Consider the following 27484-nt stretch of genomic DNA (forward strand, 5'->3'; position numbering starts at 1 on the left):
TAATCAAATTAAAGAAATAAGCTCCGAGGCTTAAAATTTTACTCAAAAATATTGGGGGGGAACCATCACCCCGAGCAGAAATCTATAAGCTTCTACCGGTCTCCAACAATCTCGACCATCAAAGTCGATAGTATCAAAAATCTCATGTGACGAAACATCTTTCTAAGAAGAGTTTCCAAACCAATCCAGATCTCAAAAAAAAAAAAAAATATCCAGAACGGAATAGCAAAGAAAACGGGAAAAAAAAGGCAAGTGCCCACAAGTGATAAGCTTAAAAGGAGTGTGTAAACAACACAGTTCCTGCCTGTCATATGACACAACCCTCCATAGAGCTCGGATCTGGGATTCTAAATAAGCAATAAAACAAAAAGTAAAACAAGACGACAAGGAATATCACTATCCTCCACTCGTATTAGTTAAGATCGTTATCTGATTTAGAGGACTGAGATTCAACTGACAGAGCAGTACTGGAAACCTCTAATATCGCCAACACTTCTCTCAGAAGTAAATTCCGGCGTGCCAATCTAAATCTAAATGCTAAGCCCACCACAGTCGGAGGACCCAAGTCAGCAGACTCCGACTCTAAAGGTTCTCCCTCTGAAGCCTCAGAGGGAACCTTATCCCCAGAGGACTGATCGGACACATTCGTTATTTTACACGAATGTCCTTGGGCAGGAGAGCATGGATTAACCCTTCACTTGCGCGTAGCAGGAATAGGTAACCTCGCTAAGGCCGTAGAGATGGCCAAGCGGAACTGCATAGTAACCTCTGGTGGAAACAAACCCCTTACAGGCGAAGGAGGATTGGAACGCGGGAAAACTGCTTATGTAGGAACAGAATCTAGGGAACACACCTCACTGGACGAAGAGTCCTCAGAGGCGGATGGCTCAGTGGTCTCTAACATCTCAACATTGGTTTATGAGAACACTCTATTGCGGCATATGGAACATAATTGAGAGGGCTGGATTACCCGGGCCTCCTCACAATATAGTGATATAGAGAGATATGGGAAGTCCTCTTCTAATATGCAAATATGTAGGTGCAAACAAAAGGTGCAAACAGGTAGATGCTGTTGTGTCCGGGACTTACCCTTAAGGAGCCTAACCGCCCCCGGAATCTGTATATGCCGTGCAGTGCCTCAGACAGGAGTTCTATGTAGCCGGGGGACCTCCGTGGTCAAACCGAAATCAGATTGGTGGGCTGGCAGCTCCAAACCAACCGGCAAAGAAGAAAATCTCCAGCAGCGCTTCAGGCTGTTCACAGGTGCACTGGGGCGTCCGTTTGTGACGTAGCGGGATCTCCGGTCTGGGGGCGGTGCTCTTTCTTCACCCGGGTTTCACAACAGGTAATTTTCATATACAAGGGCTTTGAGCTGATCCAAAACTGGTGCAGGTATAAACAATCAAAGAAGAAAGGTAGGATCCAGCTTTATGCAAATAAAATACATCTTTATTGGCAAGGTTAAAACGCCAAATTTGGCTCAGTGAACAGCATACAGTGATAGCAAGCAAAACAGGTGTGTGAGCGTGACACCACGGCTTACATGTTTCGGCACTCAGCCGTAATCATAGCCATAGGTGTCATGCAGGTGAATGCAAGTTTAAAAAGTCTGTGTTACAGTTGTGATTGGATAAGAACAATGAATACAAAACACGCCCACACACCAGGTAATGAGTAATGTTAACCCTTAATACCCTAGTCACGCTACAGCAGGAGTACACACATTATGGTTTATATACAGACAATCTATAAATATATATGGAGATGTATCCTTATAAACATAAACATTATATTTCTAGAATAGAAAACACATATAAATAATGCGATAACAATAGAGGAAGAAAGGCCAGAAGTAAACTGGACCAAAACTGGATGTAAAATATTTTACTATAATCACCAGTTCTATCTACGATACATCTTAGCAGTATAACTGGATATGTGAAAAATATATCACATGTGTACGAGAAAAAATGTTGCAATATACACATGATGTATTAAATTATTAAGGGAGTTTAGTCTACAAATACTCATCATTCAAACATCTCTATAAATCAAATTCTTTTGTGGGTATTGTCCACTTTGCTATACCCCCCCCCCCCCCCCATTCTGACACTCTAAGATATATCCCGTACTTTTAACTTCAATTACATATTATATTATACTATATTTTTCTCCGATTTGTGGACCTATTTACTTAGGTCTGGATGTTGGTCACATGCGCATACAGTTGTCCATATTTTATTGCATCTGCAATTTTATATACATTTTTACAGGTAATAATGTACTCCTCCATAACTAATATGCGCATGTAGACTAAACTCCCTTAATAATTTAATACATCATGTGTATATTGCAACATTTTTTCTCGTACACATGTGATATATTTTTCACATATTCAGTTATACTGCTAAGATGTATCGTAGATAGAACTGGTGATTATAGTAAAATATTTTACATCCAGTTTTGGTCCAGTTTACTTCTGGCCTTTCTTCCTCTATTGTTATCGCATTATTTATATGTGTTTTCTATTCTAGAAATATAATGTTTATGTTTATAAGGATACATCTCCATATATATTTATAGATTGTCTGTATATAAACCATAATGTGTGTACTCCTGCTGTAGCGTGACTAGGGTATTAAGGGTTAAAATTACTCATTACCTGGTGTGTGGGCGTGTTTTGTATTCATTGTTCTTATCCAATCACAACTGTAACACAGACTTTTTAAACTTGCATTCACCTGCATGACACCTATGGCTATGATTACGGCTGAGTGCCGAAACATGTAAGCTGTGGTGTCACGCTCACACACCTGTTTTGCTTGCTATCACTGTATGCTGTTCACTGAGCCAAATTTGGCGTTTTAACCTTGCCAATAAAGATGGATTTTATTTGCATAAAGCTGGATCCTACCTTTCTTCTTTCATTGTTTACTCCTCATAATATACACAGGTATAATAATTCTATATTGGAGGGATCCCCCTCTAAATTTTCAGAATCCTCCATAACTCCTCTATATCAAATAATAGAAAGGAAAAACAACTGGCACCTTATACCCCCCAATGGTTGGGGCACTCACCACCTCCTATGACCCAGACAGATAGAGAAGATGCTACTCTCCGCAGACGTCCGGTCAGGAATCAGAAGCAGTGAAAAAAATGTGGTGCTCATGCAGGACATGCCCCTGCTAAAGAAAAAGCGTGCCAGCCTAATATAAAGAAACTGGGCAGCTCTCAAAAATGAAAATAACCTGTATGTTCCGTATAAGCCTAAGAGCCCAAATATTCTTACACATAAGCAGTCGAAATCACATAACAAATATGATTAAAAACCCCCACTGTTCAATAATCCCCCTCAGAAGATATAAACCCTTGATTCCATAAAGATAGAGGAGTCCCACTGTGACACTGTCTTCTATCGTTAACATGTGTAAAATAATGAAACGATCTTACCGGAATCTATGCCATGGAACAGTGACACGGTCCTTCAAGTTTCACAGATTGTAGCAGCACTACTGACATGGACTTGAGTGAAGAAAGCAGGCAGTGAAACTCGTCAACGCTGATTGCTTAAGGAGCTGTTAATATGAGTCTTGAGTCATTGCATCTCCAGACTCTAACCTTCGTCAATGCTCTCACTGAGAGGCTGACAAGACTACTTAAGACTCCAGTCCCATCTCGAAGGACAGATACCCTTCCTAAGGAACTACTCCGAAATCTTCTGACACTTCTCTGCCAACCTCCTGTGACAAAAGGCAAAGAATGACTCTCCTGTGACAAAAGGCAAAGAATGACTGGGGGATGAGGGAAGTGGGGGAAGTATTTAAGCATTTGGCTGGGATGTCTTTGCCTCCTCCTGGTGGCCAGGTTCTGTATTTCCCACAAGTAAGGAATGAAACTGGCCAATTTTTGGAGGCTCCACTCTGCGCTTAAGTCTGCTGACAAAAAGTTTAGCCACTTTTTATAGTTAGTATAAAATGCACTATTTTGTAGTTGTTATCTGATAAAGCCAATTAAATAGTTATGTAGCAGGGTTATCCTTGAGAAAATAGAAAGGTTAAATACAAGTTCTGGGAATTAGAAATTGCTAAATTTTCACAGCTAAATGACATGATGAGGATAAAATAAAAAATCTAAATATATACAGATAAGGTGTTTGTCTTTTTTGTTATGTTACAAAGGCATTGTACTCTTCTCCCCTTTAATCTGTTCCCAATGGTCCATTTTACTTGCAGGGGTGTATTTGTTATTTGAAATAGCTGTCTTAGCCCGTAGAAACCGCCACCCTCACTGAAAATATGAATAACAAACTATCTGTAGAAAAGCTATGTAGACAGGAGACAATGGCACTAATTAATCTCCCAGTGGGGGGGCTGAGTCAAGCGAGAGACAGATTTTTGTATCTGAAATAACTGTTGTTCCCAGCCATAAGTAGCCTTGTAAATACCTAACTATGGCCTTGATTATTCACTGTGCAAGCGAAATCCTCATTTACATGTGTGACTTTGAACTATTGCCATCAGAATACACTCTAACATTCTAACTATATAAACGCCATAGCTATCTTGGAATGATGGACATACTTCTGAAGTCACTTCAGGACATTTATAAATGACATGTTTTTATTTCTTTCATGTAATTGGCAAGTGTCCATGAGCTAGTGACGTATGGGATATATACATTCCTACCAGGAGAGGCAAAGTTTTCCAAACCTCAAAATGCCTATAAATACACCCCCAACCACACCCACAATTCAGTTTTTACAAACTTTGCCTCCTATGGAGGTGGTGAAGTAAGTTTGTGCTAGATTTCTACGTTGATATGCGCTTCTCAGCATGCTGAAGCCCGGTTCCTCTCAGAGTGCAGTGAATGACAGAGGGATGTGAAGGGAGTATTACCTATTGAATACAATGGTCACCCTAACGGGGATCTATTTCATAGGTTCTCTGTTATCGGTCGTAGAGATTCATCTCCTACCTCCCTTTTCAGATCGACGATATACTCTTATATACCATTACCTCTACTGATTCTCGTTTCAGTACTGGTTTGGCTATCTACTTTATGTAGATGAGTGTCTTTTGGTAAGTATGTTTTCTTTTATTTAAGACACTCTCAGCTATGGTATGGCACTTTATATGTAAAGTTCTAAATATATGTTTGTACTTATATTTGCCATGATTCAGGTTAATCAGTATATTTCCTTCTTACAGACTGTCAGTTTCATTTTGGGAAATGCATATAAAAAAAAATTAAAAAATTTCTTACCTGAAAATTTTCAAATTGACTCTCTTTCCTAAATTGCGGGCTGTTAGGCTTGCGGGAGCGCAAAATGCTATAATTTATTGCGTCATTCTTGGTGCAAGACTTTTTTGGCGCGAGAAATACGTTTGTTGACGTAATTTCGTCATTTCCGGTGTCTTAGTTGGCGCCGAGAGTTTTCACGTAGTTGCGTCATCTATGACGCTCGTGTTTGTTGCAGACGTTTTTGGCGCCAAAAGTCCTTATTTCATTTTGCTTCTTGTTTCCAGAGGCTTATTTTGTTTGCATTTTTTCCCATTCCTGAAACTGTCATATAAGGAAATTGATAATTTTGCTTTATATGTTATTTTTCTATTGCATATTGCAAGATGTCTCAATCTGACCCTGTCTCAGAATCTACTACTGGAATCCTGCTGCCTGATGTCGGTTCTACCAAAGCTAAGTGCATTTGTTGTAAACTTTTGGTAACTGTTCCTCCGGCTGTAGTTTGTGTTAGTTGTCATGATAAACTTTCAAATGCAGACAATATTTCCATTAGTAGTAATCCATTACCTGTTGTTGTTCCTTCAACATCTAATGTTCAGGATATTCCTGCTAATGTGAGAGAATTTGTTTCTAATTCCATTCAGAAGGCTTTGTCTGTCATACCACCTTCTAATAAACGTAAAAGGTCTTTAAAAACTTCTCATAAATTTGATGAATTTTTAAATGACCGACAGCATTCTGATTTATCTATCTCTGATGAGGATCTATCTGGTTCAGAAGATTCTGCCTCAGATATTGACACTGACAAACCTTCATACTTATTTAAAATTGAGTAAATTCGTTCCTTATTAAAAGAGGTGTTGATTGCATTAGATATGGAGGAGACTAGTCCTTTTGATATTAAAACCAGTAAACGTTTAAATTCAGGTTTTTAAACCTCATGTAGTTATTCCAGAGGTTTTTCCAGTTCCTGATGCTATTTCAGATGTAATTTCTAGGGAATGGAATAGACTGGGTACTTCTTTTACTCCTTCTTCAAGGTTTAAGAAACTGTATCCTTTGTCGACTGATAGATTGGAGTTTTGGGAAAAGATCCCCAAAATTGATGGGGACATCTCTACTCTTGCTAAACGTAATACTATTCCTATGGCAGATAGTACTTCTTTTAAAGATCCTTTAGATAGGAAACTTGAATCTTATCTAAGGAAGGCTTATTTATGTTCAGGTCATCTTCTTAGGCCGGCTATTTCTTTGGCTGATGTTGCTGCTGCTTCAACTTTTTGGTTGGAAACTTTAGCACAACAAGTACCAGATCATAATGTGTATAGCATTGTTAAGCTAATTCAACATGCTAATAATTGCATTTGTGATGCCATTTTTGATATCATTAGAATTGATGTCAGATATATGTCTTTAGCTATATTAGCTAGAAGAGTTTTATGGCTTAAATCTTGGAATGCTGATATGACTTCTAAATCAACGTTGCTATCTCTCTCTTTCCAAGGTAATACATTATTTGGTTCTCAGTTGGATTCTATTATTTCCACTGTCAGTGGGCGGAAGGGTGCTTTTTTGCCTCAGGATAAAAAATCTAAGGGTAAATTTAGGGCTGCTAACCGTTTCGTTCCTTTTGTCAAAATAAGGAACAGAAACCTGACCCTTCCCCTAAGGGAACGGTTTCCAATTGGAAGCCTTCTCCAGTCTGGAATAAATCCAAGCCATTTAAAAAATCAAAATCAGCCCCCAAGTCTGCATGAAGGTGCGGCCCTCATTCCAGCGCAGCTGGTAGGGGGCAGACTAAGATTTTTCAAGGATGTTTGGATCAATTCAATCCAAAATCATTGGATTCAGAACATTGTTTCTTAAGGGTACAGAATAGGTTTCAAAGTAAGACCGCCTGTGAGAAGTTTCTTTCTCTCACGCATTCCAGTGAACCCAGTAAAGGCTCAGGCTTTCCTGAAGTGTGTTTCAGACCTGGAGTTATCTGGGGTAATTGTGCCAGTTCCTTTTCATGAACGGGGTCTGGAATTTTATTCAAATCTGTTCATTGTTCCAAAGAAGCCAGTTCTGGATCTAAAAAAATCTGAATCGTTATGTAAGAATACCAACATTAAAGATGGTGACTATAAGGACTATTCTGCCTTTTGTTCAGCAAGGGCATTATATGTCCACAATAGACTTACAGGATGCATATCTTCATATTCCGATTCATCCAGATCACTATCAGTTCCTGAGATTCTCTTTTCTAGACAAGCATTACCAATTTTGTAGTTTTTTTCTGTATTGTTTTTATTTCTTCATATGCACTTTTGTTTTTGTGTTGTGTTTTTTTAGAATAAATACTTTTTTCCATGTTACACTATTTCTTCTCACACCTTTGCAGTATACCTTTAAAACATCTATTTTTAGAGGTGTATTAAAGCTTTGATGCTGTGATTGGCCATTACATCCTTTAAAGGTGTGCTGCACAGGTGGAGAGCTATCCTATGATTAAGTGCTGCATAGCACGAAACATGTAAGGATTTGCTCCCCCTCCACTTGTGAAGCCTGTACTGTGCTGTGCTTGTCTACTTGTGTTTTAAATTATTTGAAATAAACTTTCTTGGATTTTATGGACAGTGGATTAAGAGTGCTGCTTCCTTCTACCCTTCATTACCAATGTGTTGCTCTTCCATTTGGCCTAGCAACAGCTCCAAGGATCTTTTCAAAGGTTCTCGGTGCCCTACTCTCTGTAATCAGAGAGCAGGGTATTGCAGTGTTTCCTTATTTGGACGATATCTTGGTACTTGCTCAGTCTTTACATTCTGCAGAATCTCACACAAATCAACTAGTGTTGTTTCTTCAAAGACATGGTTGGAGGATCAATTTACCAAAAGTTCCTTGATTCCTCAGACAAGGGTAACCTTTTTAGGATTCCAGATAGATTCAGTATCCATGACTTTGTCTCTAACAGACAAAAGACGTCTGAAAGTGGTTTCAGCTTGTCGGAACCTTCAGTTTCAATCATTCCCTTCAGTAGCTATGTGAATGGAGGTTTTAGGTCTCATGACTGCAGCATCGGACGCGATCCCCTTTGCTCGTTTTCACATGAGACCTCTTCAGCTTTGTATGCTGAGCCAATGGTGCAGGGATTATACAAAGATATCACAATTAATATCCTTAAATCCCAATGTTCGACTATCTCTGACTTGGTGGTTAGTTCACCATCGTTTAGTTCAAGGGGCCTCTTTTGTTCATCCAGCCTGGACTGTAATAACAACAGATGCAAGTCTTTCAGGTTGGGGAGCTGTCTGGGGATCTCTGACAGCGCAGGGGGTTTGGAAATCTCAAAAGGCGAGAATACCAATCAATATTTTGGAACTCCGTGCGATTCTCAGAGCTCTTCAGTTTTGGCCTCTTCTGAAGAGAGAAACATTTATTTGTTTTCAGACAGACAATGACACAACCGTGGCATATGTCAATCATCAAGGTGGGACTCACAGTCCTCAAGCTATGAAAGAAGTATCTCGGATACTTGCATGGGCGGAATCCATCTCCTGTCTAATTTCTGCGGTCCATATTCCAGGTATAGACAACTGGGAAGCAGACTTTACATCCGGGAGAGTGGTCTCTTCACCCAGATGTGTTTTTTCAGATTGTTCAGATGTGGGGGCTTCCCAGAAATAGATCTGATGGCTTCTCATCTAAACAGGAAACTTCCCAGGTATCTGTCCAGGTCCAGGGATCCTCAGGCGGAAGCAGTGGATGCGTTGACACTTCCTTAGAGTTATCAATCTGCTTATATCTTTCCACCTCTAGTTCTTCTTCCATGAGTGATTTCCAAAATCTGAATTCTGAACACTTAACCCTTACTGTAAAAACCGGATAATTAATAAACGTTTAAATCCGGAAAAAACACCCCCTGTACCTCGCCACAGCCCTGCTGTGGCGCCTACCTGCCCTTGGGGATCTGGAAAACAGGGTTAAAGCTTCGATTTGGCCCAATACTCTCACAAGGGCCCACCGGAGTTGGAGCTTGCTGCTTGCCTTGCAAATACAACTGCGCAACTGAGGCGCGAAAATAGGCCCCACCCATCTCACTCGATGTCTCTCAGCCCAAATGAACCGCACCAGAGCGGTCTCAAACTAGCCATGTGGGTTCTTAAACCCAAAAAGAAGCCAAGTGTACCCTCTCATTAAAGCATCAAAAACGTTCCTGCCAAAAACGTTATCAGCACTCCCAGTTAAATAAACGTTTGCCCACAAACATTCAAACTCAGTTTCAACCATTTTTTCTTAGCCCCTATATGTAAAGCTTAGTAATACCCCTTTTCTTTTAGGATTACTGCTTACCCTTACCCTCATGGGGATACTGTCAGCCAATTCTGAAATACCACAGTCTCTCCAGAAAAAATGACTGAACATACCTCACTACTATATAGCATGAAAAACGTTCCTCACACTGAAGTTTCTTAAGTACGCCTCAGCCATTCTGTGGGAACTGCTCTGGATCTTAGTGACAAAGGCTAAGATCATCAGTCTCCAGGCAGAAGTCTTCATCCATCTGCTGCCTGAGAGAAAATAGTACACACCGGTGCCATTTAAAATAAAAAACTCTTGCTTGAAGAAAATAAAAACTAACATTTTATCACCTCTTTCACTTTACCCTTGCTAGTACTTAGAGTAGGCAAAGAGAATGACTGGGGGGTGGAGTTAAGGGAGAAGCTATATAGACAGCTCTGCTGTGGTGCTCTTTGCCACTTCCTGTTAGCAGGAGGATAATATCCCACAAGTAAAGGATGAATCCGTGGAATTGTCGTATCTTATAGAAGAAATATAAGTATGGTGCGCAGCCTTCTAATAACCAAAAATAAATGCCAAACCCATATATGTCTGCTATTTCTGAACAAAGGGGATCCCAGAGAAGCATTTACAACCATTTGTTCCATGATTGCACAAGCTGTTTGTAAATATTTCAGTGAGAAACCTAAAATTCACTAGCCTGTAAACATATATTTTTTTCTGCCTGTAAATATGAATTATAGCTATAGTGACTTCTACATATTTATTATTTTTAAAATATATAGAAGACCAATAACTCTGGACTAAACTTAAATATGTCAGAAATCAGCCTGTGTTACTATTTCCTCCAGATGAGATCTACTAAAAATTATATGGCACATTTTATGATAATTTTAAAACCTACTGTGTTGTCCGCAAATGCTCTGTATGGTTTCCCAGACTTTATTTTTTTATGGGATAGGGCTTATTAAATTTAGAGAAGAGTACTGAATGATGTGAATTAGTCAGCTGTATGAAATATCTGGCAAGCTCTTATACACATATAGCACTTTGTAATATTTCTTAATGTTTTGGAGTACATTTTTGTTGGTTTATGTTCCCATGTTCTTTGCAGTGTATGTGGTCTACTGATTAAAGAAAACTTTTCTACAAAGCTTGAAAAATTTCTCATTTTACAGCACGTTTATTAATTGTGCATTAACATGAAAATGTGTGGAATGTTTTTACCATACAAATACATTAAGATCATTTAAAATTAATCAGTCCAAGTTTTTTTCTGAGAAAAGATTTAAAAAAAAGTATAAAAAAATCAGAGCAACCAGAATTTTTTTTTATAGCAACCAGAAAAAAGGGAATATTCTCTCCATTATAGACATGGATCCAAATGGGATAACAACAGTCTGTCCTCTTCTGACTTTCAGTTACATTAACCAAAAGAAGAGTAGGAAGTATCAGATTTGACAGCCCTCTCATACACAATTCTGGGAATTTTGGGGTAAAAAAAATGAGTATTATTTTTCATTTTATTTATTTAACTAAGTATTGGGGTAGCTGCATAATGGAAGTTAAATTTAATGACAAGATGGGGGGTCTTATAGGTATTTTTGTGCTGAGTGGAGGTTCTTGGATGTAAGAGGGGGTTTACTTGTGATTGGAGTTTGGGGTCTGGAACAGTACTGTTAGGGCTAATTAGGCAGGGTGGATATGAGTGCTAATAGAAATTTAGCTGTAAGGGACATGAAAAAGTCTAGTAAGGGTTAAAGGGACACTCAGGTTTTATAAATTTTTCAGGATTCAGATACAGCATGTAATTTTAAACAACTTTCCAATTTACTTCAGTTAAAAAAAATGTGCACATTCTTTTATATTTACACTTTTTGAGTCACCAGCTTCTACCGAGCATGTGCAAGAACTCACAGACTATACGTATATGCATTTGTGATTGGATGATTGCTATCACATGGTACAGGGGGAGTGGAAATATACATAACTTTGAAATGTGTTAGAAAAGAATCTACTACTCATTTGAAATTCAGACTAAATGCTATTGTATTGTCTTGTTATCTTGCATTTGTTGATTATGCAAATCTACTGTGTTTACTGGTCCTTTAATTGTGATGGATAATCTGGGCAGCATATTTATGGTTTTGTAGTTTGGGAGATTACTGTTATGGCTAATTGTGGTGCAAGGTTACAGTTATTTTTCAATAGGCTATAACAACACTGGTTCCTATCTAATATAAACTAATATATGAACCGGTATAAGTATAACAGAGAATGGAGCCAGCCATCAAATACATCATAATATCCTTAAAGTGATGTATTGATTGAAGAATAATGTGAGACAAGAACAGCATGATATTTGTGCACTTAAAATACAAGATTATAAAGCATGTAGAAAGCTTGTAAAACCCTTTCCTGATAGGCAGTCTACTGTAGTCGAGAATGCACTGTAAGGCTATTATGTTGTCCTTTACGTGTATGTGTCACTTAAACCTATAGATAAGCTACAAATAATACAAACACCAAAACAAACAAACATTCCATTAACCAGGAGGCATAAAATATAGAGCACTATAGGCTAAGCAGAAATGATTGTTTTGGTGACTGAGTAGTGGCATTTCATTTCTTCTGGTTATAGATTCCCTATGACCTCTAGGGAGAGAGGGGGGGACTAGGGGTTTGAGCCCTTGGACCTATAGAAACCAAACCTGGGTGTTTCCAATAGGTAGTGCCTTATGCCAAATAATATATAATTATTACTGAGAAGAGGGATAGAGAAAGTGAGGCATATAGGGCACACTTGGCGGGGCAAAAAACAATGCTATATTGATTGTGTGGTGTGTCGTTTGTTTATTAAAACTTAACTTTTATATCAATAACCATTTAAAAAAGAGAGTGGAAAATTCCACTGGTGAATATAAGAACAGACAAACAATCTTAAAATTGTGTCCGAGTGGTACTCGGTACACAAAAGGCTCCTCTCAAATGTGATACAGTGATCAGTTTGTATCACACTGTCCTATTGAAATAAAGTGAATACAATATCTTTAGCTATATGTTAATACTTGAAAGTATGAGTACCATTTCCATCAGTTATATTTGTGGTGATGTGCCATGTAAGTGTTTTGCATTTAACTTGGCCCGTTGTAAATATTATCATACAAAATAAATTCTCCGACCTCTAGTGGGGTTGTGTGGACGTTTGAGTGTTTACCACATTGTAAAAAGGTCTTTATTAATGATGGCACACAGATTGATTATATTCTGATATGTATAGAGAGAACTTATAATAAACAACTATACGTCAGGATGTTTATGCTATTAACATCAGTTCAGTACTCTGAACAATTTTTGCTGCCAAATTTGACAGTTTAGCGATGTCTGGCGTATATCGTTTAATATTGATTTCCCCAGTTAATCATGCATTAGATTTGTGCTGTTTGCATTGCTTTAATATGGTGAATACAAATACTCCAGGTGAGCGTAGGATTCTGAGATAGTCCAGAATCTCATAACACTGTGCAGGCTCATATAGCGTGATAACCCATTAAAAAGTAAACATTATATTGTACGGCTTTTGATGGCCTATTTCAATTAAACTAGGGCTATACTATTGCTACAGTAAGCAGGCACTGGTAATATTAACTATAAAGATTTTTGTCAGAAAATAATTGTACTCAGAAAATCGTCTGTCTATAGCGACGGCTTGTACTTGAGCATATTGCTCCAACAATTAAAGCATATTTCGATACCATTAAAGCCTATATTCGCTAAGTCAGACTAAGTTTTTAACTATGGAAAGTTTAAGCTAAAGGTGCCTAAAAGAGGCCAACAATTAATCTAATTTCAACGGACTGTATGAGAGGAGCAGTGCAAACGTCTGATGCGCGTTTCGCAACTGCTTTTTCAGAGGCGTCCGGTCCGACCGCCACACACTACTTTTAAAGGACCATCAGCCAATCATGTGGCTGATTACTTTTTTTGCAAATTCTAACAGCCTATCGGCTAATTCCTATCATCTTATGTTGTTATGTTGACACGGTAGTGTCATTGTCAGCTGTAACCTATCGGATTCAGGGGTGTGTTTGCTGACGTTTATCCAATAGATTGCTCATATAGTGTTTACATTTACGTGTCCAACTAGTCTCTCGTGTATGTTGGGTGATCAACGATAGTTACTATTACCACATATGTGTACTAATTGTTACAAAGCAGATATTTGAGCATATATTCATCGATCTTTAAATGATATTTGTTTATTGTGTTCCAAACAATTCTGTCATATGCATTAAAAGGTCATGCGTTATTTCTGAAGTATGCTATCTATTCTATATCTATGTATACTATCTATTCATAGCGATAACTTGAGCAGTTGTTTCTAGACACTGGTAATGTGTATTACGAAATTGCTGAAAAAAGTGAACCCTTGTATTGTTGCACTTTTATATTTATGCAGCACTTATTTCATACCGTTTAACTAGATTTCCATTGTACCATGTGTATAAGATGTAAAGCATTGGTGGCGATTTACTTATACATATTTATGATATTCAATGCATAGCGATGTCACACTATGTTTACATTGTTATGTCATTTTTGCCTTTGGACTATATGAGACATAAAAATTTAATAATTTAGTCCGATATTTATGTCTTAGTATGGTTTCGTGTATGGTGCTATTATAGCACAGTCTCACTACCAGTGATGTGTATTATTGCATGAATGCCATGGTTGAACATTATATTTATGTTCGTTATCTTGGAGATTTCCTTATCATAATTGGTGGTTATATTTCCAAGATTAAATATAATCAAACATAATGTTTAAAGCTGTGCAAATTACATACATTGCATGTTTTAATGCCTCAATAGACAGTGTATATTGCAGAATGTCTATTGGTAGTTTGAATTTCACCATATATTGAATATATCATTTCAGATATGGGCCAGACAGATATATGGCCATGATTAAATTCATGAATACTTATGCTTTTGTTTTTATTTATGTATATATTTATCACTAGTCTGCCAACTATAATCTCAACACAAAGTTGTTACACTCTGTCTATTCCATCAGTTTGTGTAAGTTTATTGTAAAAAGGCACTGTATTGTATCATTTCATTTAGCCCATTTGGTCTCATGCTCTGTAGCCAAAAGATCCATTTGGATTCGGCCTTTAAGAGGGTATTCTCCATATTCCCTCCTCTAATGCCCAAAGTCAGTTTTTGTAGGACCCAACATTTCAATTCTGGTTTGCTGTCATGACAGTCCAAAAAGTGTCTTGCAACTGATGTAAGTTTTTTATCTTTCTCAAGATCTTTTTTAGCGTTTTTTATGTTTCCTAGATGTTCACCTAGTCTTCTCCTGAGTTCTCTAGTGGACATTCCGACATATTTTTTGTTACAGCTGCATTCCAAGCAGTATATTACATTATGTGTTCTGCAGTTAAACAGGCCATTGATTTTTTTCATACCATCTGGAAAGATGGACATCTCTTTAACGTTTTTCATATAGATACAGAATTTGCATGCGCCGCATGGATATGTGCCTGTTAATCTGTCCTTTCTCATGCTAGGTTTTTTTGCAAAGTGACTCCTCATGACTTTGTCTCTGATTGTTGGTGCCCTTTTCCAACTGATGGCAATCTTATTTCCCACATTTTTAGCTAGGTCTCCATCAGTTTGCAAAATGTGGGCATGCTTATTCAGTATCGTAGTTATTTCTTTGTGGGCTGTGTTGTATGTGCCTACAAAACGAATTCTTGTGTCTTTATTTTGTTTTTGTTTAGGGAATAGTAACTCGTTCCTGTCCAGGTGGAGTGCTTTATGATATGCCCTTTTGAGAATGCTGTTCGGATATCCTCTGCTTTTTAATCTTATTTTTAATTCTTTAGATTCTTTTTTGAAAGTGTCAATTTCTGAACAATTCCTCCGTATTCTTAAAAATTCACCATATGGAATTGCTTTTTTGGTAGCAGGATGATGTGCACTGTCAAAAGATAGTATAGAGTTTGTAGCCGTTTCTTTTCTGTGTATACCTGATTGCACACATCCAAACATATCCCTCGAAATTGTTAAATCCAGAAAGGTTACTGCTGTATTGCTCATTTCAAACGTTAGTTTTAGATTTAGATCATTACAGTTGAGTTCATGAATGAATTGTTTAAATCTCAATTCCTCCCCTTTCCATATAATGAATACATCGTCTATGTATCTGAGCCACATCAGTATGTTATCTGTGTATTGTTCCATCTTTTCTCCAAATACATGTTCCCGCTCCCACCATCCAAGATATATGTTAGCATATGTTGGGGCGCATGCTGTACCCATGGCAGTACCACGTATCTGGAGAAAGAATTTGTCGTTAAACACGAAATAATTGTGGCTCAGGACAAATTTTAGGAGTCTCAGTATGAATTCATTTTTGGGCGCATTAACACTCGGTTCCATTTCTAGGAAGTATCCTACTGCATGACACCCCCATCTATGCTCAATCGATGTATATAGAGACTCGACATCGCATGTGGCAAGCCAAGTATCAGAATCGAGGGGCATGCCTTCTATTTTGTTCAGGATGTCCATAGTATCCCTTGTATATGAGGGGAGGGAGAGTACTATATTTCTTAATCTCAAGTCAATACCTGACACAATTGGTCTACCAGGGGGTATTTTCTGATTTTTGTGCACTTTCGGCAACAGATATAATGTTGCCACTTTCGGGTTGTTGACGTTTAAGAATTTGTATTCTCTTGTATCTATTAGTTCGTCTTTTTTTGCTGTCTCAATTAGCATATTATATTTTGTTAAGAATTCCTGTGTGGGATTTCCCAGAAGTGGTTTGTAGCAGTTCTTATCTCCTAGCTGTTTTTTTGCTTCTATTAGATATAGTTCAGTGGGCCAGATCACAACATTTCCTCCCTTATCTGAAGATTTAATCACCACATCTTCCCACTTCTCGATTTCTCTCAGTGCTTTAGATTCTTTTTCATTGATGTTTCTTGTATTCACATCACGGAGTTTTAGAATATCTCTAATCACTACTTTCTGATATGTGTCTATTTCCGGAAATTGACAGATTTGAGGCATATATGTCGATTTTTTTACCAATTCTTTCCTCCAGTCATTACTGTCAGTACTGTCATTTTCATTGTCTTCCAATAAGGATATCAGATCCATGATGGCTTGTGTGTCACAGTCAGTATCCTCATGTTTAGCAAACATTTTATTCAGAGCCATTTTTCTAGTAAAGAGATGTACGTCTTTTATTATTTCAAAATAGTCTATGTTGTTAGTAGGGGAGAAGGAAAGTCCTTTTTTCAGAATATTGATGTGATCTTGGGATAGTATTTTATTAGATAAGTTTATGATTTGTAAATCTGTGGTCCTCACCACCTCGGTCTCTTCGACCAGTCCTCCTTGTTCCGATCGTTCCCATATCCCCATCTTGATCTGTTCCTGAGATTGAGCTCTGTTTTTCCCTCCCCTCCTTTTTCCTTTGTTTTTGGTTTTGTACTTCTTTCGTTTTTTGACTCTGTCTGTGATAATATAGCGAGTCTTTCGTTAGCGCTGGGTACCAGTAACCTTCTGTTAGAGGTGCCTTCTTCCACATCCTCGGCTGCTGATGATTCGTATTCAGATGTCGAAATCTCATCTTTATCTCCTTTGGGTGGTAGGAAATTTCTCCTCCGTCTTGGGTTCTGTTCATCCCATGTAAAGACTCTTCCTTTTTCGAAGTCTTTTATATCTCTACTTAGTTTATCACATTTTGTTTTGATAATTTCCCTTTCTTTTGAGTCTAATTCTTCCCTCAGATTTTTATATGCAGTTTTGAAGTTATCCAAAGATTCAAATTTGGCTAGTTTGGTTGTTATTTCAGATATCTCTGTGCCTAGTTCTTCAACAATTTCGGTTTCATAATCCGATAATATGGCGACAAGTACTTCTGAACAGGAGATTAGGGCTTGTTCCCATCTTCCCCTATAGCTTTCTATGTGGAAGCTGAAAGAGGGGAACAGTCTTACTCTTAGTCCTCTCGGAATTATGTGCTTGGCTAGGTACTTATCGTAAGCACACTAAAACTAGAGAGTTGTGCAGTTTGATTATTGTCACTATAGTTGGACTTAGACTAATGTCACTACTTTCAGGATACAGTAATGTCATTAAATTAAAGTAACATATACTTTATGGATTGTGCCAAAGTGACCCTTCTTTCCCTCTACATTCCCCTGATTTCTTACTGGGATCCTCACGGTTGAGTCTTACAGCAGCACATGGGTAAATATTTACCTACATCAAACCAATTGGAATATTTTTTGTTGACTTGATATCTTGAATGTTTATAGTTGCCTAGGTTCACTGGCTCAGAAAGCCGTACTGACCAGGGTCTATATATTAAACATTTTCATTCTCCTGCACTTGTATGATTGATTATAAAGGCTATATAAATGCATTTTGTTTTCTTAAAAGCTATCCCTTCTGGGTGCACATAACCCACTGGGAGCCTGTGTCCTCTTATTTGTCCCCTGCACACAGTTGCTAGTGATGTTTCATGAGATGTCAGGCAAATTGTGCATATAAACCACCTATGATCATATTGTCAACAGGTAGTACGTTAATAGTAAATTTAGTGTAGTAAATTTTACACGTTCATGATTCAGATAGAGCACACAGTTTTTAGAGGCTTTCCAATTTACTTCCATTATCAAATTATGCACAGTCATTCAATATGCACTTTCTGAGACACCAGTTACTACAGATGATGTGCAAAACAATGCAGTGTATACGTATACGAGTCTGTGATTGGCTAAGGGCTGTCACATGATACAGGGGGCTGGCAAATTGAAATAATTTTTGAATTTTAAAATATAAAATTCAGAGTAAGTTCTACTGCATTGTCTTTTTATTCTGTACTTGTTGTCTATGCAATTCTACTAAATTTAGTCTTTTTAAAGACCAATTGATTTTGTTTTGAATTTTGCTTTGTCCCAGGACAAAATACAAACTCTGTAACCTTCAAATGAAATAGCTGGTTTAGACAATTTGCAGCTTTTTGGATTCCCAGGTTACAGATTATGCTTTTAGGACTTTCTAGGTCGTGTGCCACAAAGAGCTCAGCAAAAGGCTGTTTAGTGTCCCTTTTACTAGATACATTTTTTTTCTTTTATGATTCAGATAGAGCATGCAATTTTAAGCAACTTTGTAATTTACTCCTATTATCAATTTTTCTTCGTTCTCTTGCTATCTTTATTTGAAAATCATGAGTGTAAATCTTAGCAGCCAGCCCATTTTAGGTTCAGCACCTTATTGGAGGCTGACACTTACCCACCAATAAGCAAGCATAACCCAGGTTCTCAACAAAAAATGGGCCGGCTCCTATGCATCACATTCGTGCTTTTTAAATAAAAATAGCAAGAGAACGAAGACAATTTGATAATAGGAGTAAATTATAAAGTTGCTTAAACTTGCATGCTCTATCTGAATCATTAAAGAAAAAAATTGTGTTTAGTGTCCCTTTAACTATATATATTTACATACATTTCAAATATCAAGTTTATGTCCCTTTAAAGTAAAAAAGTATGACAAAGAGGAAGAAACTTTAGAATTTAAAAAGGCATTTACACACATTAATGTGCCTCAGTTTCAAACCGTTGATAATATTATGGGATTTAAATGTCGTTTTAAACAAATGTGTTTGCTTTTACCATAAATAATCTTTCTATCACCAATTAATAGGAAATACCCTTCCTATGTAAAAAACAAAAATAGAATTTTTATCATTCTTGTTGAAAAGGCTCTGGCCAATTTTATGTTAGTTGACAAATACTTTACTATAAATAACTTAAAGGTTACAAAGGAAGCAAACGTTCTGCACTCATCAGTTTTGTGAAAGTGAGACAAAGTGTTCTAAAAACAAGTACAGAATATACAGCTGTGCAGAAAACCTTACCTTTCCAACTGAACTGTCCTGTGGCGCTCCAGCAACTATGTCCAATGTCGTTGGTTGAGAAAAGTGGCCAGTCGTAACTGAATATCCTGTAATGATTAAAAGCGCACAGAGGAGATCACATATCATGCATCAAACTAAAGACTAAAATCATCATATTTGCTTTAGAACTGAGTTACCAATATGGAAAACAGGAACATCATTTTTGTAAAGCTTTCCATCAAAAGAATACCATACAATCGGCTTATGAGTGGTGTGGTACTAACTTGCAAGTTATTGTAACCACTCACTTCCCTACAGCGCTGGTATTACAGGTTTATAAAAACCCGGCGTTAACAGGCAAGAAGTGAGCGTAAAGGTTAATAATTTTATTTTAGTGTTTGCGATGCGGGAGGGCCTCGGTTTAGGGGTTAATAGGTAGTTTATGGGTGTTAGTTTACTTTTTAACACTTTAGTTATGAGTTTTATGCTACAGCTTTGTAGCGTAAAACTCATAACTACTGACTTTAGATTGCGTTACGAATCTTGCGGTATAGGCTGTACCGCTTAATTTTTGGCCTCCAAGAAAAAGCTTGTAATATCGGCGCTATGGAAGTCCAATTGAAAAAAGACTTTACGCAAATTGTGTAAGTTAATTTGCGTTATGGCCAAAAAAGTGTGCAGTACAGCTTTTTTGACAAGACTCTTAATAGCAGCGGAAGTGAAAAAGCAGCGTTATAACCCATAACGCTGCTTTTTCACTCATAACGCAAAACTCGTAATCTAGCCGTATATTAAGCATCAGCTCACATCTTCAAAAAATGTGACTTCTACGTATTAATTTTAATAGTATATATATATATATATATATATATATATATATATATATATATATATATATATATATATATAAATTCCTGTCATTAAATATACCAAAATCGGCCTAGAGCAGGTTGTATACTTTATAAATATGTATAGATTTGGGGTAAATTTGATCATTCCTGCCATTTCCAAATGGACCATGGACCAGTTGCCATAATATGCCTAAAACCCTCTTTCAGAAGTGTGGTGCACAGGTGCAATTAGCGGCCTTATGATTACCAAAAGCAATTGTAAACCCATGAATGTCTGAACACAGGGGATCCTAGAGAAGTTTTTGCAACCATTTATCTTAAGACTGCACAAGTTGTGTGTAAATATTTTTAGTGAGAAACCCAAAGTTTGGAGAATTTGGAAAGTTCTACTATACCAAATGAGAGTAACCTCATTGCATCATTTTAGAACATAGTTTACACAGCTTAACAGTTAAAAAGCTACAGGTTTTTGGGAAATGTGATAATCTTATTATATACTTTTTTTTCTTAATTCTATGAATAAATATCTAGTTGAAACTATTATCCACTGAAAGCTATCTTTATAATAGATAGCTCAAGAGCAGCAATGCACTACATGGAGTTAGGTTCTTCTAGTTGGTGGCTTCACATATATACCTCTTGTCATTGGTTCACCAGATGTGCTCAGCTAACTCCCAGCAGTGCATTACTGCTCCTTTAGCAAAGGATACCAAGAGATTGAAGCAAATTTGGGTGTAAACGGGTGTAAACTGGAAAGTTGTTTAAAATCATATGCTCTATCTGAATCATGAAAGAAAGATTTTTGGTTTCATGTCCCTTTAAAGGGACATGAAACCCCAAAGTTTTCTTTCATGATTAAGATAGAGAATACAATTTTAAACAACATTCCATTTTACTTCTATTTTCTAATTGTCTTCATTCTATAGATATCCTTTGTTGAAGAAATAGCAATGAACATGGGTGAGCCAATCACACGAGGCATCTATGTAAGCCACCAATCAGCAGCTACTTGAGTCTATTTAGCTATGCTTTTCATCAAAGGATATCAAGAAAATGAAGCAAATTAGATAACAGAAGTAAATTGGAACATTGTTTAAAATTGCATGCTCTTTCTAAATCATGAAAGAAAAAAAAAATGGTTTCATGTTCCTTTAAGCTTGTTCACGATTTTACAACCATTGTATAAGTTTGTCATCAATGATTAAACAAATGTAAAGCAGGAACTTGCCTAGATAAGTATAGCGTCTTGAAAGAATAGTTTCATCCTTCAGTTTGAAGTATGTGTTGTCAGTGAGGTTTAATACTTTAACTGTGCCCGTCCAGTAATACGATCCTGGTGCTCCCATTACAACCAGCTCCTTAAAAAAAAAAAAAGAAAGTACAACAGCATTGTAAATATAACTTCCATTACACTTAAAAGTATAACAAGTATTCTATTACTAAGAGATAACTGCAAACATATAAATTGCCTGTACTAGTATTTCCAAAGGTCATGCAACAAGGTTAAGAATTTATAAGGAGCATTGATATTTATGAAATATGACTGACAGATGTACAACTGTACACATACTTTTTAATAATGAATTCTGGTGATCTCTGTACTGCCACATAAAGACTTATAAATAAGAATCAAGGCACGGCTACACTTGATCTGGAAAGATTGGAAATTCCTGCTAAACATAACCCATTCCAGCATTTTCTGAGGTTTGGGCATTTGGACCAGAGGAAAGATTAAGGGCTAGATTACAAGTGAGGCGCAAACTGTTTTGCGCAAGCAATATTGTCTTTTCGCAAGCCTTTTAATTGTGCTGATATTCCAAGTTGAGCAAAACTGAGATTACGCTAACGCAATCGCCATTTACACTTCAATCCTTAACGCAATCTCAGAGTTGTGGTTAACAGTTTTGCAAAACAAAAAAGTTGCACAAAACACTTCAAAAATACATTACAAAGTACAGTTACACTCGTATTCACACTGTCTAATAATTTTTTTGTAAATAAAAAAATTGCACAAAAAAGTTATAAGGGCTCAAAGATATGAGATCTCGGGTGTTAGAAAAAAAAAGCCACCAAAGTACTTTAACATTAAGACACATACATGCACATTGCTAAATATGTATTTGCATGTATATAGATATGTCTATATATTTGTACATATATATTAATGTATTTAAATGTGTATATATGTATTGACAGACATATGTACACATATAAACAAATATATATGTACACATGGGGAATGCGAAAATGGGATCGTTTTTGCACAATCTCTTGGGGTTTTTTCTCCTTTTTTATCTCCATTGATTTCTATGGGGGTGTTCTGTTATCTTTTCCGACCTCGTTACGTTTTCCTACCTACGGCCACGCCTACAATTAACTTGTAAAGACAGTTAGTTGTGCACGCATGTGCTCAGTTCCGCAGTCGGAAACTATTACAGAACAGGTACGTCCACAATTTTGGCACTAGCTGGGGACATCTAAATACCAGTGCCAAAAAAGTCTTAATCCTAAATATTATTGTTGTATGTATTATATTTGTTTGATGATTAAATAAATGAACGATTTGCATTAAAACAGACATAATATAAATTGTTACAAACATTCCCTATCATGAAAGGGAATGTTTGTAACTATTTATATTATTGTCTGTTTTAATGAAAAATGTTCACTCATTTAATCAAACAAATCTGTACATGAATATTGACAATTTAGCCTTTTTTTGCCACTGGTATTTAGATGCTTGCAGGGAGTGTCAATCATCCCGATAGTATCGGATCGGAATGATTTCAGTCTTATGATCGCTGCTTCTTAAATTACGTTTCAGGCAGACCTGAAACTATCGGGGTAGAATGCAGCATCTGCTGCAGATTAAATCGACCCCATTGTTCCAAGTTTACTGTTAGGTTAGCATTTATTTATTTATTTTATACATTAAAGGACAGATACACGTTGGGCCTGATGATCTAAAGCCTGGTTTCTCAACAGCTGGGCCATGGCCCAGTACCGGGCCGTGATAGCCCTGCTGGTGGGCCCCGACCTGTCATGCTCCCACTGCACACTCTTACCCCACTGCACACCAGGGGCAGATTGAGACCAATCAAGGCCCCAGGAACACTGTCTCACACTGACCAAAGTGTATTAAATTTTATGCAAATGGACATGGTAGCCTCCCTGACCTGCCCCCAACAGGCCCCTCAACCTCCAGAGCCAGGACCCACAACATTAAGGTCCAGAAAAAGGGCACCCAACCTCCAGGGCAAGACCCCACACTCCATGGCCCTTACAGCGACACCCCCCGCCAGGGCCCCACTAAACCCACACTTATTTGCTTAGTTACTGATAGGGCAACTGAAAACTCCAGCTTAAGGAATGCACCAGGATCCATGGAGATGCCTTTTGTAGGACCCCCTACTTGCTGGTTGCTCGGCCCAGGTCCTTTTTGCCTGGCTGATCAGCCCGCCCCTGCTGCTCACTTTATATATATATATATATATATATATATATATATATATATATATATATATATATATATATATAAAACTACCAGGCCCTGGACATGTAAAGCTAAAATTAACCGGCCTTAAGCTCACTTTGGTTAAGAACCACTGATCTAAAGCACTCCGCTCTGACAATATTATCTAAAGAGTCTCGTAAGTACTGTCAGATCCCTCAAAGAATAGCTTGAGAGCTGTTTATCTAGCTATGCAGGGTTCTGTGTAGACACCTACATTACAATAGTAAGCTCAAAGAAGCCAGAGATTTTGTGCGAGAGGCCATTTATGAGAACATCATTAGAAAACAGACGTTATACATTTTAGTTGTAGTTAGTAAAAGCAGCGCGTACTGAGTTTTCACTGAAGTCAGACATTCAGGGTTGATATATTGAAATTATACAATTAAGTCTCCCAAGCTTTTAGCTTGTGTTCTCCATTAAAGGGACACTGAACCCAATTTTTTTCTTTCGTGATTCAGATAGAGCATGTAATTTTAAACAACTTTCTCTTTTACTCCTATTATAAATTATTCTTTGTTCTGTTGCTATATTTATTTGAAAAAGGCATCTAAGCTTTTTTTTGGTTCAGTACTCTGGGCAGTACTTTTTTTATTGGTGGTTGAATTTATCCACCAATCAGCAAGAACAACCCAGGTTGTTCACCAAAAATGGGCCGGCATCTAAACTTACATTCTTGCATTTCAAATAAAGATAGCAAGAGGATGAAGAAAATGTGATAATAGGAGTAAATTAGAAAGTTGCTTAAAATTTCATGCTCTATCTGAATCCCAAAAGAAAAAAATTGGGTTCAGTGTCCCTTTTAGTGGGGCTTTGTACTATAAAGAAGAGTGTTGACATATGACCACATAGGAATTAAATAATCTCAACAAATATATACTAATCCCAGGTGGATTTGCACACACACCTCAAATTCAGCAGCCAGGGTGTCAGGAAGTGTACATTAATTCATAGAATAAAAGTTCCGTACTCACTGGACTTGTAACGAGCCGGGCTCCGAAACGTCACTACAATAAAACACTACTCGTTGCAAGTCCAGTAACTGCAGAACTTTTGTTATATATATATAGCAGTCACTCACCGGATTTAAAAGTGGCAAAAAGTTTAATCACGATCACGAGGTAATCATATAGGATATATCAGCAGTAGTCTGCTGCTTGTTCACATATCTGTTTGAGATGTCACATTACGTTTTTACTGTATTTATATACACAGGCTTTTAGATTGTGTACAGCGGTCGGTTGCTAGGCAACAAACGGTGCCTGCTTGTGACGTCTGCTATGCGCTGGACAACACGGCTTGAACACACACAAGGTGATAAGCGATAATGGTTATCACATGTGTGGTGAGTAAAGTAAATAAGGTTGGGATTTTGTAATTGTTGTTTGTATGAGTCTGAGGACGGGGTGAAACCCCCGAAACGTCACTCTGTTGGATTAAACTTTGTGCCACTTCTAAATCCGGTGAGTGCCTGCCTTTATTTGGGACTGTGGATACTTTGCTGAGCACCTCAATGAAAGAGGATATATCATGAGTGCTAAACCCATATGTGCTTAAGAGATATATATATATATATATATATATATATACACACACATATATATATATATATATACATATACAGTATCTCACAAAAGTGAGTACACCTCTCACATTTTTGTAAATATTTTATTATATCTTTTCATGTGACAACACTGAAGAAATGACACTTTGCTACAATGTAAAGTAGTGAGTGTACAGCCTGTATAACAGTGTAAATTTGCTGTCCCCTCAAAATAACTCAACACACAGCCATTAATGTCTAAACCGTTGGCAACAAAAGTGAGTACACCCCTAAGTGGAAATCTCCAAATTGGGCGAAAAGTGTCTATATTTTGTGTGGCCACCATTATTTTCCAGCACTGCCTTAACTCTCTTGGGCATGAAGTTCACCAGAGCTTCACAGGTTGCCACTAGAGTCCTCTTCCACTCCTCCATGACGACATCACAAAGCTGGTGGATGTTAGAGACCTTGCCCTCCCCTAACTTCCATTTGAGGATGCCCCACAGATGCTTAATAGGGTTTAAGTCTGGAGACATGCTTGGCCAGTCCATCACCTTTACCCTCATTTTCATAAGCAAGGCAGTGGTCGTCTTGGAGGTGTGTTTGGGGTTGTTATCATGTTGGAATACTGCCCTGCGGCCCAGTCTCCGAAGGGAGGGGATCATGCTTTGCTTCAGTATGTCACAGTACATGTTGGCATTCATGGTTCCCTCAATGAACTATAGCTCTCCAGTGCCGGCAGCACTCATGCAGGCTCAGACCATGACACTCCCACCACCATGCTTGACTGTAGGTAGGACACACTTGTCTTTGGACTCCTCACCTGGCTGACGCCACACATGCTGGACACCATCTGAACCAAATAAGTTTATCTTGGTCTCATCGGACCACAGGACATGGTTCCTGTAATCCATGCCCTTAGTCTGCTTGTCTTCAGCAAACTGTTTGCAGGCTTTCTTGTGCATCATCTTTAGAAGAGGCTTCCTTCTGGGAAGACAGCCATGCAGACCAATTTGATGCAGTGTGCAGCGTATGGTCTGAGCACTGACAGACTGACCCCCCACCCCTTCAACCTCTGCAACAATGCTGGCAGCACTCATACGTCTATTTCCCAAAGACAACCTCTGAATATGACGCTGAGCATGTGCACTCAACTTCTATGGTTGACCATGGCGAGGCCTGTTCTGAGTTGAACCTGTCCTGTGAAACCGCTGTAGGGTCTTGCCCACCATGCTGCAGCTCAGTTTTAGGGTCTTGGCAATCTTCTTCTAGCCTAGGCCATCTTTATGTAGAGCAACAATTCTTATTTTCAGATCCGCAGAGAGTTCTTCGCCATGAGGTGCCAAGTTGAACTTCCAGTGACCAGTATGAGAGCGTGTGAGAGCGATAACACCAAATTTAACACACCTGCTCCCCATTCAAACCTGAAACCTTTCAACACTAATGAGTCACATGACACCGGGGAGGGAAAATTGCTACTTGGACCCAATTTAGATATTTCCACTTAGGGGTGTAATCACTTTTTTTGCCAACGGTTTAGACATTAATGGTTGTGTGTTGAGTTATTTTTAGGGGACAGCAAATTTACACTGTTATACAGGCTGTACACTCACTGCTTTAAATTGTAGCAAAGTGTAATTTCTTCATTGTTGTCACATGAAAAGATATAATAAAATATTTACAAAAATGTGAGGGGTGTACCCACTTTTGTGAGATACTGTATTTTTATATATGTCATTTTCCAAGTATTGGGAAAAATATATAAATGAAATTCCAGAAAAATAAATAAAAATGTTCTGGCATTGAAAAAGATGCTGTGTTAGGAAAAAGACTTAAAAGAAAAACTAATGGTGGCTTCTTAACCTTAAAATTTGCTATTGTTTTATTTGGGACTTGATGAAACCTTTATGCATAACACAGTACATATTGCCTTCCATTTATGATGTGGAAAGAGCAAAGGGTGGTTAATTCTGGGTGTACTTGCATCCTTTAATAGCTGGCACATATTCACATGAACCTGCCAACTAAATACACGCCAACAAGCCCATATAATAACGGAAGAGATCCTGAAGTGAACTAGGGACAAGCCCTCGTCCATAAAATTCTGTTGTCCAACCACAGTTCTCA

The 27484-nt window shown here is 37.8% G+C and overlaps 1 protein-coding gene across 1 annotated transcript in view; it reads right to left on the reverse strand.

The window, feature by feature from the left end:
* Positions 1–27484, reverse strand: part of ITGA9 (integrin subunit alpha 9) — an 838607-nt gene that overhangs the window by 639557 nt on the left and 171566 nt on the right. Inside the window, exons 6-7 of the mRNA XM_053714443.1 lie at positions 21532–21661; positions 19474–19559 (exon numbers count right to left, since the gene is read on the reverse strand). Coding sequence (XP_053570418.1) covers positions 19474–19559; positions 21532–21661 — 216 coding nt within the window. The remainder of the gene's footprint in view (positions 1–19473; positions 19560–21531; positions 21662–27484) is intronic.

The sequence above is a fragment of the Bombina bombina genome, chromosome 5, assembly GCF_027579735.1.
Source record: "Bombina bombina isolate aBomBom1 chromosome 5, aBomBom1.pri, whole genome shotgun sequence".
In the NCBI taxonomy this organism is placed as follows: domain Eukaryota; kingdom Metazoa; phylum Chordata; class Amphibia; order Anura; family Bombinatoridae; genus Bombina; species Bombina bombina.